Below are 13,390 nucleotides of genomic sequence, written 5' to 3' on the forward strand. Positions count from 1 at the left end.
CATGGCATGTAGATGAATAGATTAAAGATGGGAAGTTTTGACATCCAATTGACTCTTCTCACTAGAAAAAAATTGATCTCGATTACCTTAAATTTGGAGTAAAAGATAGAAACTTTCGCCTTGTATTATCTACTGATAGAATGAATCCACATGGGCTTCAGAGAAGCGATCATAGTACATGGCTAGTTATTTTAATAATTTACAACTTACCTCCATAGTTATGTATGAAGTGAAAATATATGATGCTATCTATTCTAATTTCGAGGCCAAGACAGCTTAAAAATGACATAGACATATATTTGGATCCTTTAATTAAAGATTTAAAATTATTGTAGGAGCACGGTGTTGAGATACATGATAGAAATAGAGAGGAAAGGTTCAATTTAAGAGCATCATTGTTTGGCACGATCAATGATTTTCTAGCATATGATAATTTTTTAGGGTATAGTATCAAAGAAAAACTCGGATGTCCTATTTGTGAAGAGGGCACACATTTAATGAGATTAGAATATGGGATGAAGAATGTCTATCTTAGACATTACAGATGGTTGCATCCTGATCATTATTATTGGCACCTAAAAAAAATCAGAGTCAACCTGAAAGTTGTATAGTTGAACGATACATTTATAAGGAGGCGATTGAATTTTATATTAAGTACTTATCAAATGTCAACCATATTGGTCTTTCGAATTCTCAGCATGATAGTAGTACTGATGGAGAAAGAATTATGGGGAATAAAGTATACAATAGGAACAAGCACATTTATATGTACTACACAAGTCTGTAAAGGTTAAGGAGTATGTAGAGATGCACATGGCTAAGCTTAAGTGTAATGTCTGCCTTGACATTGCCAGAACACCACTCATACATCATTGTGATAATTAGGATTAAATAAAATCCCCGAAGAAGTTACCACAACTTAAGGGTTTAAAGATAAATAGTTTAAAACATTGGGATCATAAAACAACCCTTTTCTAAAATATAGTTTGAATTAAATCATGGTTAAAAATCAGTTAAGAGCAAATATGGAAGCATGAAAATAAATCCCATTGAGTTAGGCTAGGACAAGCCACTTTCAAAAATTCTGGCCAGTCTGTCATGATGGATGGCACAGAGGAACGAGTCCCTCGAAGGCCTTGTGCACCGTAGTGCAATAACCATGCACCGTAGCACGCACCTACTATCATGATAGTAGATTGTTGTCATGACATCCCTTCGAACTTTCGGAGTATGTCGTTTCACCATTCGACTTTTGATTTGAGCGATTCAAGTGTCCACATGAAGCTCTTTGAGCCCTCTAGCTAATGGCACTGGTTTCAAACACAAAACAATCATCTATTTAAAAGATGAACACCTAAATTATAAATGGTTCATTTTCACCTCAAAACACACACAAGGGTGTCCAATTCATTATACCAAATGCCATTAGCCCTAGAGACACTCTGACCACCTCAAATGGACCACACGTAACATAACAATTCATTCATATCACACAATGAAGCAATCATAATCAAAATGACCACCAAACCCCCATTTGACAATAACACAATGAGGCGGATAAAAATTCAACGTACAAATCAATTGGCTATTTTGGCACACAAAACACTTGAAATATATATATATATATATATATCACATGTAAGCAACTTGGCCAAGCACACACTTAATCTATAACATCAATCTTAGATCAAGATATATACACTTATCACAAAATTCATACAAGTAATATCTAAATAATGTCATATTCCTAAGTTGGCAATATTCGTTACAAAACTAAAAAGAGAAAGGGAAGAGCTATACTACAATGCTCTTTACCCTTCAATTGCCCCTTCCTTCCCCTTGCCCCTACTTGAGCCCTCACCTATAAAATATAACTACGGGGTGAGATAAACATCTCAGTAACAGAATAATTCACTATTATCAACTAACATGTATAACCATAAGAGAGTAAAACTATGAAGCTTTAAAAATATACGTTTAGCATATCACCACATACTCTTTTCATCAGTATAAATCTTTTACCAGTAGTATGATCATTCTACCATTCGAGCCTTCATATCACCCTGACTGAAATTATAGGCTTTTAGACTAAGTACACATTTACAATGATTGAACTCACCTTTAGTGGTAGGAACACCCGGCCAAAAGTGTCCTATCCCACTTTCAGACTACAGTTTCCCCTTATTGCACACAAATCATAGTATTGTTAAGGAGCATTACTTTTTAATACCGTACCCCGTATGGATACTAAGGATAAAATTTCCAACACTGTGCCTCACTAGACTTTAAGGAGATACATGTCATATGGACCTTTACTACTCCTTCCTATTAGTGAACTCCCACCCCCTAACATGATCATGCCCACACTCAACATGTATATCACATATACATTACAAATTTCTTAACTCATTCATATATATATATATATATAGTTTTCATGATGGTTCATAATTTGCATATTTTTCATGCACAAAAAATCACATTTCGCAATATGCAAGATTACCAAATCTCAAGTTCAAATCAACATATTTATTCATAAACAATTAGGCAATATAATCAATTAGTGTAAATTATTCTGTTACCTCAACCCTTTGTCACATACACAAAAGGATTATCATGGTTCAATGTTAGCTCCACACACTTTATACACAAGATATGGCTCGAGCAATGCTCAATCTACACCAATATGTGACAGTCATTAATTATTACTCTAGATAACTCTAAATTCTCTAGGTTCTAAGTGTCTAAAATACTAAAATTCTTTTTTAACAACATCAACCATTCCCACACACTGTAACCATCCTATTAAACATTTCAACACACCAAATTCACTAATTAATGTCCCACATTATTTCAAAATCCTCAAATTATACTTAGGGTTCGTCTAAACCCTTACCAAAAATTCACAATCACCACAAAACTTATAAACTTAGGGTTAGAGCTTGATTTAATTCTCCAAAACCTTAAATAAATCAATGGGTTTGGTTTAAACCCAAAGGAACTAAAATCAAAGCCCCAATTGCCCTACCAATCTAGATTCTCATACAATGAGGGAGAAGGAGAAGAAAGGAAGGCTTACCCAATGTATATGAAGCTAGAAAGGCCCCCGAAATCATGTTGGAAGCAAGCCTTTGCAGCCCCAAGTTTCTCCTCATCACTGCTCTCAAGTTCCTTATTTCTCTCTTCTGTTTTTCAAGTTTGATTCGTGATCTGATAAGTATAGATTTTGCATGTGCAACCATTTAGGTTGGCCTTAATATACAGTAGCTTTATATGTTGAGTCATTTGATGAGATGGTTTATCTAGGACCATTCTCTTTGGCTCCTCGAGTTTTCTGAGTGTCACCCATAATAGTGATAAACAAAAAATATTATGGCATGTCGTCTGTAGGGTTTAGGAAGTGCCTTTGCTCCCCTAATCATTTACGCTTACCATTAAGTGGTATGCATCTTTGAGATTCAGATTATTTAGGAAGATTTTATGGTAGGTTTCAAGCTCCTTTAATACCTCTATTATTTTGAGTTGTTTTTGCGGTGCAGATGAAGATTCTTAAAAATCGTGGTATGAACATCTCTTCCTACGGCCATACGTTAGCAACCACGAAGAACAGAAGGCATTTTTTTAATAAGAATTCAATACTCGAGGCGTGTGGTCTAATAGATTACACGATCGCTGCGGCGCATGGCATAGAACATCCCACAAAATTTTAAACTTCCTTCCATGTCATGGCTCGCTTGAACATCGACCTAGCCCTCTTTTAAGACTGTTCAAGAATTCAAAAACTATATTAGTCTCCCTTAACCTTCACTAAATTAACTAAATTTCCCTTGAAAATACTGATAATTACTAATGGAAAAACTTAGGATGTTACAATTCTCCCTTCTTTTAGGAATTTTGTCCTTAAAATTTAGAATCTTGCTCAAATGCATACCTATGTAAATAATTGAGATATAATTTCCCTATTTTATCCTCGATCTCTCAAGTTGCATCACCAGGAATCATACCCTTCCAAGAAACCTTAACTAATCGAATGGTCTTGTTCTTCAATTGTTGGTCCTTCACATCTATAATCCATTCTGGTTCAGCTCGATAGGTCAAGTTTTCTTAGAGTTCTACCTCTTCTAACTTAATAACATGGGAAGGATCGGGTTGATATTTCTTGAGCTGGCTTATATGGAACACATTATGAACACTCGATAAACTCGGTGGTAAGGCAATCCGATAGGCAGTAGGTGCCAATTCTCTAAAATGTTAAAGGGACCCATAAAACCTAAGAGTCAATTTCTAAGCCTTTATCAATCTCCCAATGCTAGTCATTAGCATGACCCTCCAAAACACATGATCACTAACTAGAAATTTCAACGGTCTTCTATGTCGATCCACGTAGCTCTTTTGTCGACTCTAGGTTGTCAACAGCTTTTTCCTAATCAATTAGATCTTTTAGGTGGTTTGGTCTACCAAATCTAGACCCAATAAAATTCTCTCATTTAATTCTGTCCAACACAGAGGTGATCGACATCTTCTTTCATATAATGCCTCATATGGAGCCATTCTAATGCTAGAATGAAAACTGTTATTGTAAGTAAATTTCGCTAATGGTAGATGTGTATTCCAACTACCTTTCAACTCTAAGGCATAAGCTCGTAACATATCCTCAAGTGTTTAGATAGTCCTCTCAGTCTAGCCTTATGTCTATAGATGATATGCCGTGCTAAATTTCAACTTATTGCCCATTGCTCTCTGCAACGCTCTCCAGAAGTTCAATGTGAACCTCGAATCACAGTTAGAGATAATGTCCTTAGACACCCCATGAAGTCTCACTATTTCAATTACATAGACCTCGCATACTTTTCAAGTGCATAAGTAGTCTCAACTATTAAGAAATGCACTGACTTTGTCAACTAATCTACAATTACCCATATTGCATTGAGTTTTAGGGAATCCAATGATAACATCTATTGATATGCTATCCCACTTCTACTCTGGGATCTCTTGTGGTTACAACACACCACTAGGCCTTTGGTGCTTAATCTTAACCCTTTGGCACGTCAGACACTTAGTCACAAACTCTGTCACATCTTTCTTCATTCTTGGCCACCATCATATTTTATTCATATCCTGATACATCTTAGTGACACTAGGGTGAATAGTATACTCACTACGGTGTGCTTCTTCTAGGATTTTCTTCCTTATCTCCTTATCACTCGGTGCGCAAATCTGGTCTTGATAAGTCACATATCCATCATTATTAAATTCAAATTCTATAGGTCTCCTCTCTTTAATATCCTCACGCATCCCAAGTAGATACTTGTCCTCAAACTGAGCAGTTCGCAACTCTTTCCAAAACTCATTGGTTATGATTGTATAATGCATGTTGTACAATGTCATCTGAGGTGCTTTCCTTTGAGTATATAAGAAAGTCTTAAGTTATCGATGCTCTTGAACCATCATATAAGCAACATGCACCGTTTTCCTGCTTAGCATTTCTGCCTCTACATTGGCTTTACCCGGATGATATTTGATCTTAAAGTTATAGTCCTTAAGAAATTCCATCCATCTGTATTGCCTCATGTTCAGTTCCTTCTGATTGACTAAGTACTTCAAACTTTTGTGATTGCTAAATACTTTAAACATAGACCTATAAAGATTGTGTCGCCAAATTTTTAAGGCAAAAACCATTGCTACTAACTCTAGATCATGCGTTAGGTAATTTTCCTCATGCGGTCGCAATATTCTTGAGGCATAAGCAACAACTCGATCATCTTGCATTAAAATGCACCCTAAACCTTTCAATAATGCATCTGTATAAATCATATATGGTAATCAAGGATTAGGAATAACCAGTACTAGAGCCGATGTCAGTTTTTGCTTCAACTCTTGAAATGCCGATTCATATTTATCGGTCCACACATACGGCTGATCCTTTTAAGTCAACTTAATTAAAGAAGATGCAATTTGTGAAAATTCCTGAATGAATCATCAATAGTAGCCTGCCAATCCCAAGAAACTTCTAATCTTTGTCACTGAGGTAGGTGGTTCCCATTTCAACACAACATCTACCTTGTGTGGATCTATAAAAATTCCTTCTGCCGACACCACATGACCAAGGAATCTCACTTTCCTTAGCTAAAACTCACACTTGTTGAGTTTGGCATATAATTTATTATCCTTTAAAAGTTGCAGGATAGTACAAAGATGCTTTGCGTGCTCTTCCTCATCTCTTGAGTAAATTAGAATATCATCAATGAATACTACCACAAACTTATCCAACTAAGGATGGAAGATTTTGTTCATGTAGTCCATAAACATTGTTGGAGCATTTGTCAATCCAAATGGCATCACTAGGAACTCATAGTGACCATATCTAGTGTAAAAGGTAGTCTTTGGGACATCCTTAACCTTAACTCGCAATTAATGATAGCTTGATCATAGGTCAATCTTTGAGAACACCGTAGCTCTAACCAATTGATCTAGCAAATCATCAATCCTGGGTAAAGGATACTTGTTCTTAACTGTTACTTTGTTCAACTGTCTGTAGTCAATGCAAAGTTTCATACTACCATCCTTTTTTCACAAATAACATCAGTGATCCTCATGCGAACATACTTAGTCTTATGAACCCTTTTTCTAGTAATTCCTCTAGTTGTTTCTTTAGCTCTGCCAACTTTGATGGAGACATTTGATATGGAGCTTTTGATATGGGTTCTGTTTCAGGTATAAGGTCAATAGAAAATTCCATCTCTTGCTCAAGCAGTAATCCAGACATTTCTTTTGAGAATACTTTAAGGAATTCGTTCACCACTTCAATTCTCTCAATTCCTTCATCATAAGTAGCGTGAACGAAAAAGAACATCATATATGCCTGACAACCCTGTTGAATGTACTTTTTTGCTTGTATTATAGACAAGAATCTTGACTGACTGGGTGTCACTGTAGGTGCAGTATACACTGGCAAGGATATTATTTTTTTTGCACAATTTAGTGTCACATTATTTGTCGACAACCAATCCATATCTACTACTACATCAATCTCAATCATGGGCAGATAGATCAAGTCAATGGTGGTTGATCTATTCTCAAATCTCAAATCAACACCTAGATAAGCACAGTCAGTTCTTACAGAAATTCCTGCTAGCATAGACACATTAAAAATGCAAGAATGGGTAGCACCTGTATCAAATAAAGCATCTATATCACATTTGTATAGAGAGATTTTACCTCTGATTAAATTTAGAGATGCATTTGCCTCCTCTTGGGACAACATGAATACTCTCCTAGGAACAGTCAATCTCTACTCTGTGGTACCTACTTTGCCCTCTTCACAATATTTGGCTATGTGCCTTGTCTTGCCACACTTGAAGCAAACCCAACACTTTCCCACATGATATCTCCTACACTTCGAGCACTGTGGGGTTCTGGCTGTACTAAGAGTAGGTACAGGTATTGTGGAAGCTTACTGAGATGGCTGTGCACCACTGGCACTGTTCTTTAGTCCACTGCTCTTTTGGAAGGAACCTCAGGACTGCGATCCCATTTGAAAAGTCTTCCTTTTCCCAAAGCTCCCAGAACTACTGGAGCTAAAATCGGATCTCTTGCTAACTCCACCGGTAGGGCCAAGCGACTGTGAGAATTTACCCTAACTATCCCTTCTCTTCTCAATCTCTGCCCCTTCTTGCAACTATTCTCAACTTATTGCACATCTCATCATAAGATGTGATCTCAAACAATGCCAACTGTTGTTTATACTCAGGTCTTATCTTTTCAAGTAGCCTCTCAACTTCCATTTCGAGTCATCATTTTTTTAAGATAAGTAGGGTACTTTGACAATTAATTGAACTTGGCGATGAAAGCTTCTTCATCTAGATTTCCTTGCTTGAATTCGTGGAACTCGGCCTCTTTCTCTACTTTAAAAGCCATTGGGAAGTAGAAGTTGAAAAACATCACTTTAAATTCAACCTATGTCCACTTGACTCCACTCGTCGGTCTCATCAACTTCCACCAATGTTTAGCCTCTTTTATAAGCAATACTGAGGCTAAAGTCATCTTCTACTCTTCTAAGCATAGCACAACTTCAAATATTGTCTCAATTCTTTTGATCCACTCTTCAACTTCACCCTCCTTCATTGTTCCATCAAAGGTAGGCGGATAAAGCTGTGAGAAATTTTTCCATGCTCGATCTATAAAATTCTGTGAACCACTACCACCCACAGCTCGAGATTGCTTAGGTGTGCTCTCCTCATAAACTTTATCTTCTTGCTCATACATTTCTTCTTTATTCTTAATTATTCTATTGTCTCCTCTTGCCCTATCGTTCCTCAGTGTACCTTGTCCCACACCGAATTACGTATTTCTTGTAATAAATTCCTCATCTCCAATAGCAAGGCCTCATTACACTATGGCTCATTCCTCGGTTGTTCTAAGTTCTGACCAACTGAAATGTGATTCTCTAGTGGTAGCTCATTAGTTTCTGGTACCACATCTATATTAGATGGGTTACTACCTGTAGCCGTTCTGGCAGTTCTTCTTCTTGGCCATCCTCTCTCCCCTTCTAAGGATGAAAATAACCATAAAAATAGTAAGTGTTAAATGAAGTAAATATGTAAAGGGAAGGTAAGTGTAATGAATATATATGCCAACTGCTAAACATGAATGCAACAAGAAAACCAACCAATACAACAAGTACACATACCAGTCTTGGAATACTTGAAACTGATATCAAATTATAATGTCCACCTTGACATTACCAGGACAACACTTACATATTATTGTGATAACTAGGATTAAATAAAATCCCTTAAAGAAGTTACCATAACTTAAGGGTTTAAAGATAAATAATTTAAAACATTGGGATCCCAAGAAAACCCTTTTCTAAATATAGCTTAAGCTCAAACCATAGTTAAAAATCAATTAAGAGCAAACATGGACAACAAATCCCATCTAGTTAGGCTAAGACAAGCCACTTTTAAAAATTCTGGCCAATCCACCACGATGGATGGCACAGAGGGATAAGTCCCTCGAAGGCCCTATGGATCGTGGCACAACATCCATGTGTCATGGCACACACCTACTATCATGACAACAGATTGATGTCATCACATCCCTCCGAACTTTCGAAGCACGTAGTTTCACCATCCGACATCTAATTTAAGCAGTTCAAGTGTCCACACGAAGCACTTTGAGCCCTCTAGCTAATGGTATTAGTTTCACACTCAAACAATAATCCATTTAAAAGATAGACACTAGAATCATAAATGGTTCGTTTTCACCTCAAAACACACATAAGGTTGTCCAATTCACAATACCAAATGCCATTAGCCCTAAAGACACTCTGACCACCTCCAATGGACCAAACAAAAGATGAAAATTCATTCATATCACACAATTAAGCAATCATGCTCAAAATGACCACCAAAGCCCCATTTGACAATAATATAACGGGGCGGATAAAAATTCAACGTACAAATCAATTAGCCATTTTGGCACACAATACACTTGAAATATATATATATATATATATATCACATGTAAGCAACTTGGCCAAGCACATACTTAATTCATAACATCAATCTTAAACCAAGATATACATGCTTATCACAAAATTTATACAAGCCAAATAATGTCATGTTCTTAAGTTGGCAATATATAGTGGCAATATTCATTACAAAATCAAAAAGAGAAAGGGAAGATCTATACTACAATGCCCTTTACTCTTCAATTACCGCTTCCTTCCCCTTGCCCCTATTGGAGCTCCCACCTGTAAAATATAACCACGGGTGAGATAAACATCTAAGTAATAGAATAATTCACTACTATTAATTAACATGCACAACCATAAAAGAGTAAAACTATGAAACTTTAAAAATATATGTTTAGCATATCACCATATATTCTTTTTATCAGTATAAATCCTTTACTATTAGCATGATCATTCTACCATTCGAGCCTTCATATCACCCCAACCAAAACTATAGGCTCTTGGACCAAGTGCATATTCACATGATCCAAGCTCACCTTCAGTGGTAGGATCACCCAGCCTAAAGTGTCCTATCCCATTTTGAAACTATGGTTTCCCCTTATCGCACATGAATCGGGGTGTCATTACTCCAACACCACATCATTGATGCTAAGGAGCGTTACTCTATAATGCCATATCTCACATGGATAATAACGAGAAAATCTTCAACACCTTGCCTCACTAAATACTAAGGAGATACATGCCATATGGACTTTCACTATTCCTTCCTATGGGTGAACTCCCACCCCCTAATATGATCATGCCCACACTCAACATATATATCACATATACATTACAAATTTCTCAACTTATTCATATATATAGTTTTTATCATGCTTTATAATTTGCATATTTTTCATGCACAAAAATCACATTTCGCAATATGCAAGATTACTAAATCTCAAGTTCATATCAACATATTTACTCACAAACATTTAGGTAACATAATCAATCAATGTAAATTATTCTGTTATCTCAACTTTTTTCACACACAAAAGGGTTACCATGGTTCAATGTGAGCTCCACATGCTCTAAACGTATGATATGGCTCAAGCAATGCTCAATCTATACCAATAAGTAACAATCATCAATTATCACTCTGGATAACTCCGAATTATAGGTTCTAATTGTCTAAAATACTTAAATTCCTTTTTCTAACAACATCAACCAGTCCAACCCACTCTAACCATCCTATTAAATATCCCAATACACTAAATTCACTAATTAATGTCCCACATTGTTTCAAAATTCTCAAATTATACCTAAGGTTCGTCCAAACCCTTACCAAAAATTCACAATCACCACAAAACTCATAAACTTAGGGTTCGAGGCTTGATTTAAATCTCCAAGACCTTAAATAAATAACTGGGTTTGGTTTAAACCCAAGGAAACCAAAATCAAAGCCTCCATTGGCCCACCAATTTAGACTTTCACACAATGAGGGAGATGGAGAAGAAAGGAAGGCTTACCCAATGTATATGAAGCTAGAAAGGCCCCTGAAATCACGTTGGAAGCAAGCCCTAGTAGCCCTAAGTCTCTCTTCATCGTTACTCTTGAGTTCCTTATTTCTCTCTTCTGTTTTTCAAGTCTAATTCGTGATCTGATAACTACAGATTTTGCACGTGCACCACGACACAGAACATCCCTTAAAAAACTCCCTTCCATGCCATGGCTTACTTGAGCATTGACTTAGCCCTCTTTAAAGGCATATAAGAACTCAAAAACCATATTAGTCTCCTTTAACCCTCACTAAATTAACAATTTATCTAAATTGACCAAATTGCCCTTGAAAATATTGATAATTAGGGAAACTTAGAATGTTACATTAAGTGGGATAACACTAATAGATTAGAGATTTGGTACATAAACAAGCATAATAAGAGTTTTACAGTTTTTGAGAAATTAAAATGGTTGGCAAGAGATCCAAATATTTGAGCAAAGAAGGAGAGTAAAGATAAAGAATGTACAAGAAAAAGAAAAAGAACAATTTAAACCAGTAGGTTACTTGTTTTGTATTATTTAAAAATTTATTGTTATTTATTATGTGTTATATTTTTTTATAATGTGTGATTTACATTAAACCGATAAATTAATTATTATGTGCTTTATTTTTTTACATTTTTATTTATTATTTTTTCTACTTTTGTAGGTAAATGGCTTCTCAAAAGAGTGCTGGTCTTAGTGGACATAGCAGTGCTGATCCTAGCATTGAGATGAGTGACTAGCAAATTTAGCAAGAAGCAAATCAAATAACAAGAGGATTCACATTGATGACCGAGGTGAATAGGCTACTGGATAGAAATATGAAGTTGAATGGAATCTCAAAGGTCAACCTATCAAGACCAACAGAAATAAATTCATCAGCTACATAGGGGTTGTGGCAAAAGCAAATATGTCGATTACAATTAGGCATTGGAACAATGTTATTCCAGCTACAAAAAATTATATTTAGGAGCAAGTAGAGGTAAAATACTTTACTTACATCATTGTAGTTAATTGAAATTACTTGACTGAAAATCTAATTAATTATCTTAGTTTACAGTCAGCATTTGCAATTGATGCCAATCAGATAAAATTTGTCATCCAATAAGCTAGAAGACAATGTAGATATTTCAATATTTTGTGGTAGCAAAATACATTAAAAAATCAGGAGGAAACATTAGTGCTGAGGTCCTCAACTTGATAAGGCCATTAGTTTCACAAGAACAGTGGGATGAATTTGTTGTTTAATATCTTGAGGAACAATTTCAAGTAAGAACAATGAGATGAATTAAATTTTTATTATTGTCGATATATTTAATTTTATTGATATGATTCTATATGTTTTGTATAGGAGTTTAGCCACAAAAGAAAGAGTTGCATGAGAAAGATCTACACTCTTATAAGAAGGAGTACATAGGATATGCAGGAATTGAACAACAAATGGTAAGTTAATATTCATACTATAAAATTTTAGCTTATTTCATGGATATATGTACTATACTCACATTCAAATTTATTGAAATTCATAGATCGAGCGAGAGGGTTCATGGGCAAGCTTAGTTTTACATCATAGACTCTTCATAGAAGGCCGAATCAATAAAGAAGGAAATATTATTGATAAACGTGTTTAGGAGCTTGCCGACAAGTGTATAAATATACTAACTTAACATTTTTTTATACTCAATCAACTAATTTAACTTTCTTACTATATATTGCACAGGCCAAGATCAAGAAAAGTAGCACACTTGATGATGATATCTTGGGCAAGGCATCAAGTAATCCTAAACACCTTGGTTGAGTTAGGGGATATGGCTCTGGTGTTTCAAAAAAAAATATTCGGGTTATAGAAGAAGGCAAGGTTAACAGAGGATGGGGATGTAAGGGCTGAGATTGCCACCCTAAAAGAGGAGCTATCTAGGTAACGGGACATGATTGAAGCTTTGCTAAAGGACAAGGAAGGAAGGGAGGCAAAGTTTCATATTAGTCCTAGCGGGAAAGGTAGTTACAATGTCATACAGCCTATTAAAAATCTCCCTAAGGTAAAATATTATTAATTTATTTCACTTATATTTCACTATTTCTATTTTTCATAATTTTAATATAGTATATTACTTATTAATATAGGGTGAGAGCCTATGTGAGTTGTTGGCAAATAGCCAAAATTGTCATTTGGTTGCTATCGGTTGGGTGTTTAATTTGCTAGGAGACATACTACATAATATGCGATTCCCTGCGTCCTATGTACGTGTTGCTATTGATGTGCTAAAGGATTTGAACTATCTGCTACTTATTACCACCGAGGACACAGGGATTGTTGGGGAGGCGATAGGTAGTTTTGTTGGATAGTAAGCTAGTCAAGTTAGGATGCCAAGTCAAAAAAAAAAACTAACAAAG

At 35.7% G+C, this 13,390-nt stretch overlaps 1 protein-coding gene across 1 annotated transcript; it reads right to left on the bottom strand.

Annotated features, from left to right (window-relative positions):
- Positions 1-6,592: 6,592 nt before the first annotated feature.
- On the bottom strand, positions 6,593-8,265 carry LOC129286364 (uncharacterized). The gene is made up of 2 exons (XM_054922336.1): positions 8,115-8,265; positions 6,593-7,170 (listed from the first exon to the last, which is right to left on the bottom strand). The coding sequence occupies exons 1-2, from the start codon at positions 8,263-8,265 to the stop codon at positions 6,593-6,595; spliced, it is 729 nt and encodes a 242-aa protein (XP_054778311.1).
- Positions 8,266-13,390: the final 5,125 nt, after the last annotated feature.

The sequence above is a fragment of the Prosopis cineraria genome, unplaced genomic scaffold (genome assembly GCF_029017545.1).
Source record: "Prosopis cineraria cultivar Desert tree isolate PC_DT_omini unplaced genomic scaffold, ASM2901754v1 PC11, whole genome shotgun sequence".
In the NCBI taxonomy this organism is placed as follows: Eukaryota; Viridiplantae; Streptophyta; class Magnoliopsida; order Fabales; family Fabaceae; genus Prosopis; species Prosopis cineraria.

Excerpts from the sequence above, each read along its gene's own strand:
- LOC129286364 (XM_054922336.1), bottom strand. The coding sequence starts at position 8,265 with ATGTATGAGCAAGAAGATAAAGTTTATGAGGAGAGCACACCTAAGCAA. Across the intron at positions 7,171-8,114 it reads TGATGGAACAATGAAGGAGG|GTGCTACCCATTCTTGCATT; the intron begins GTGAAGTTGAAG and ends TATTTGATACAG.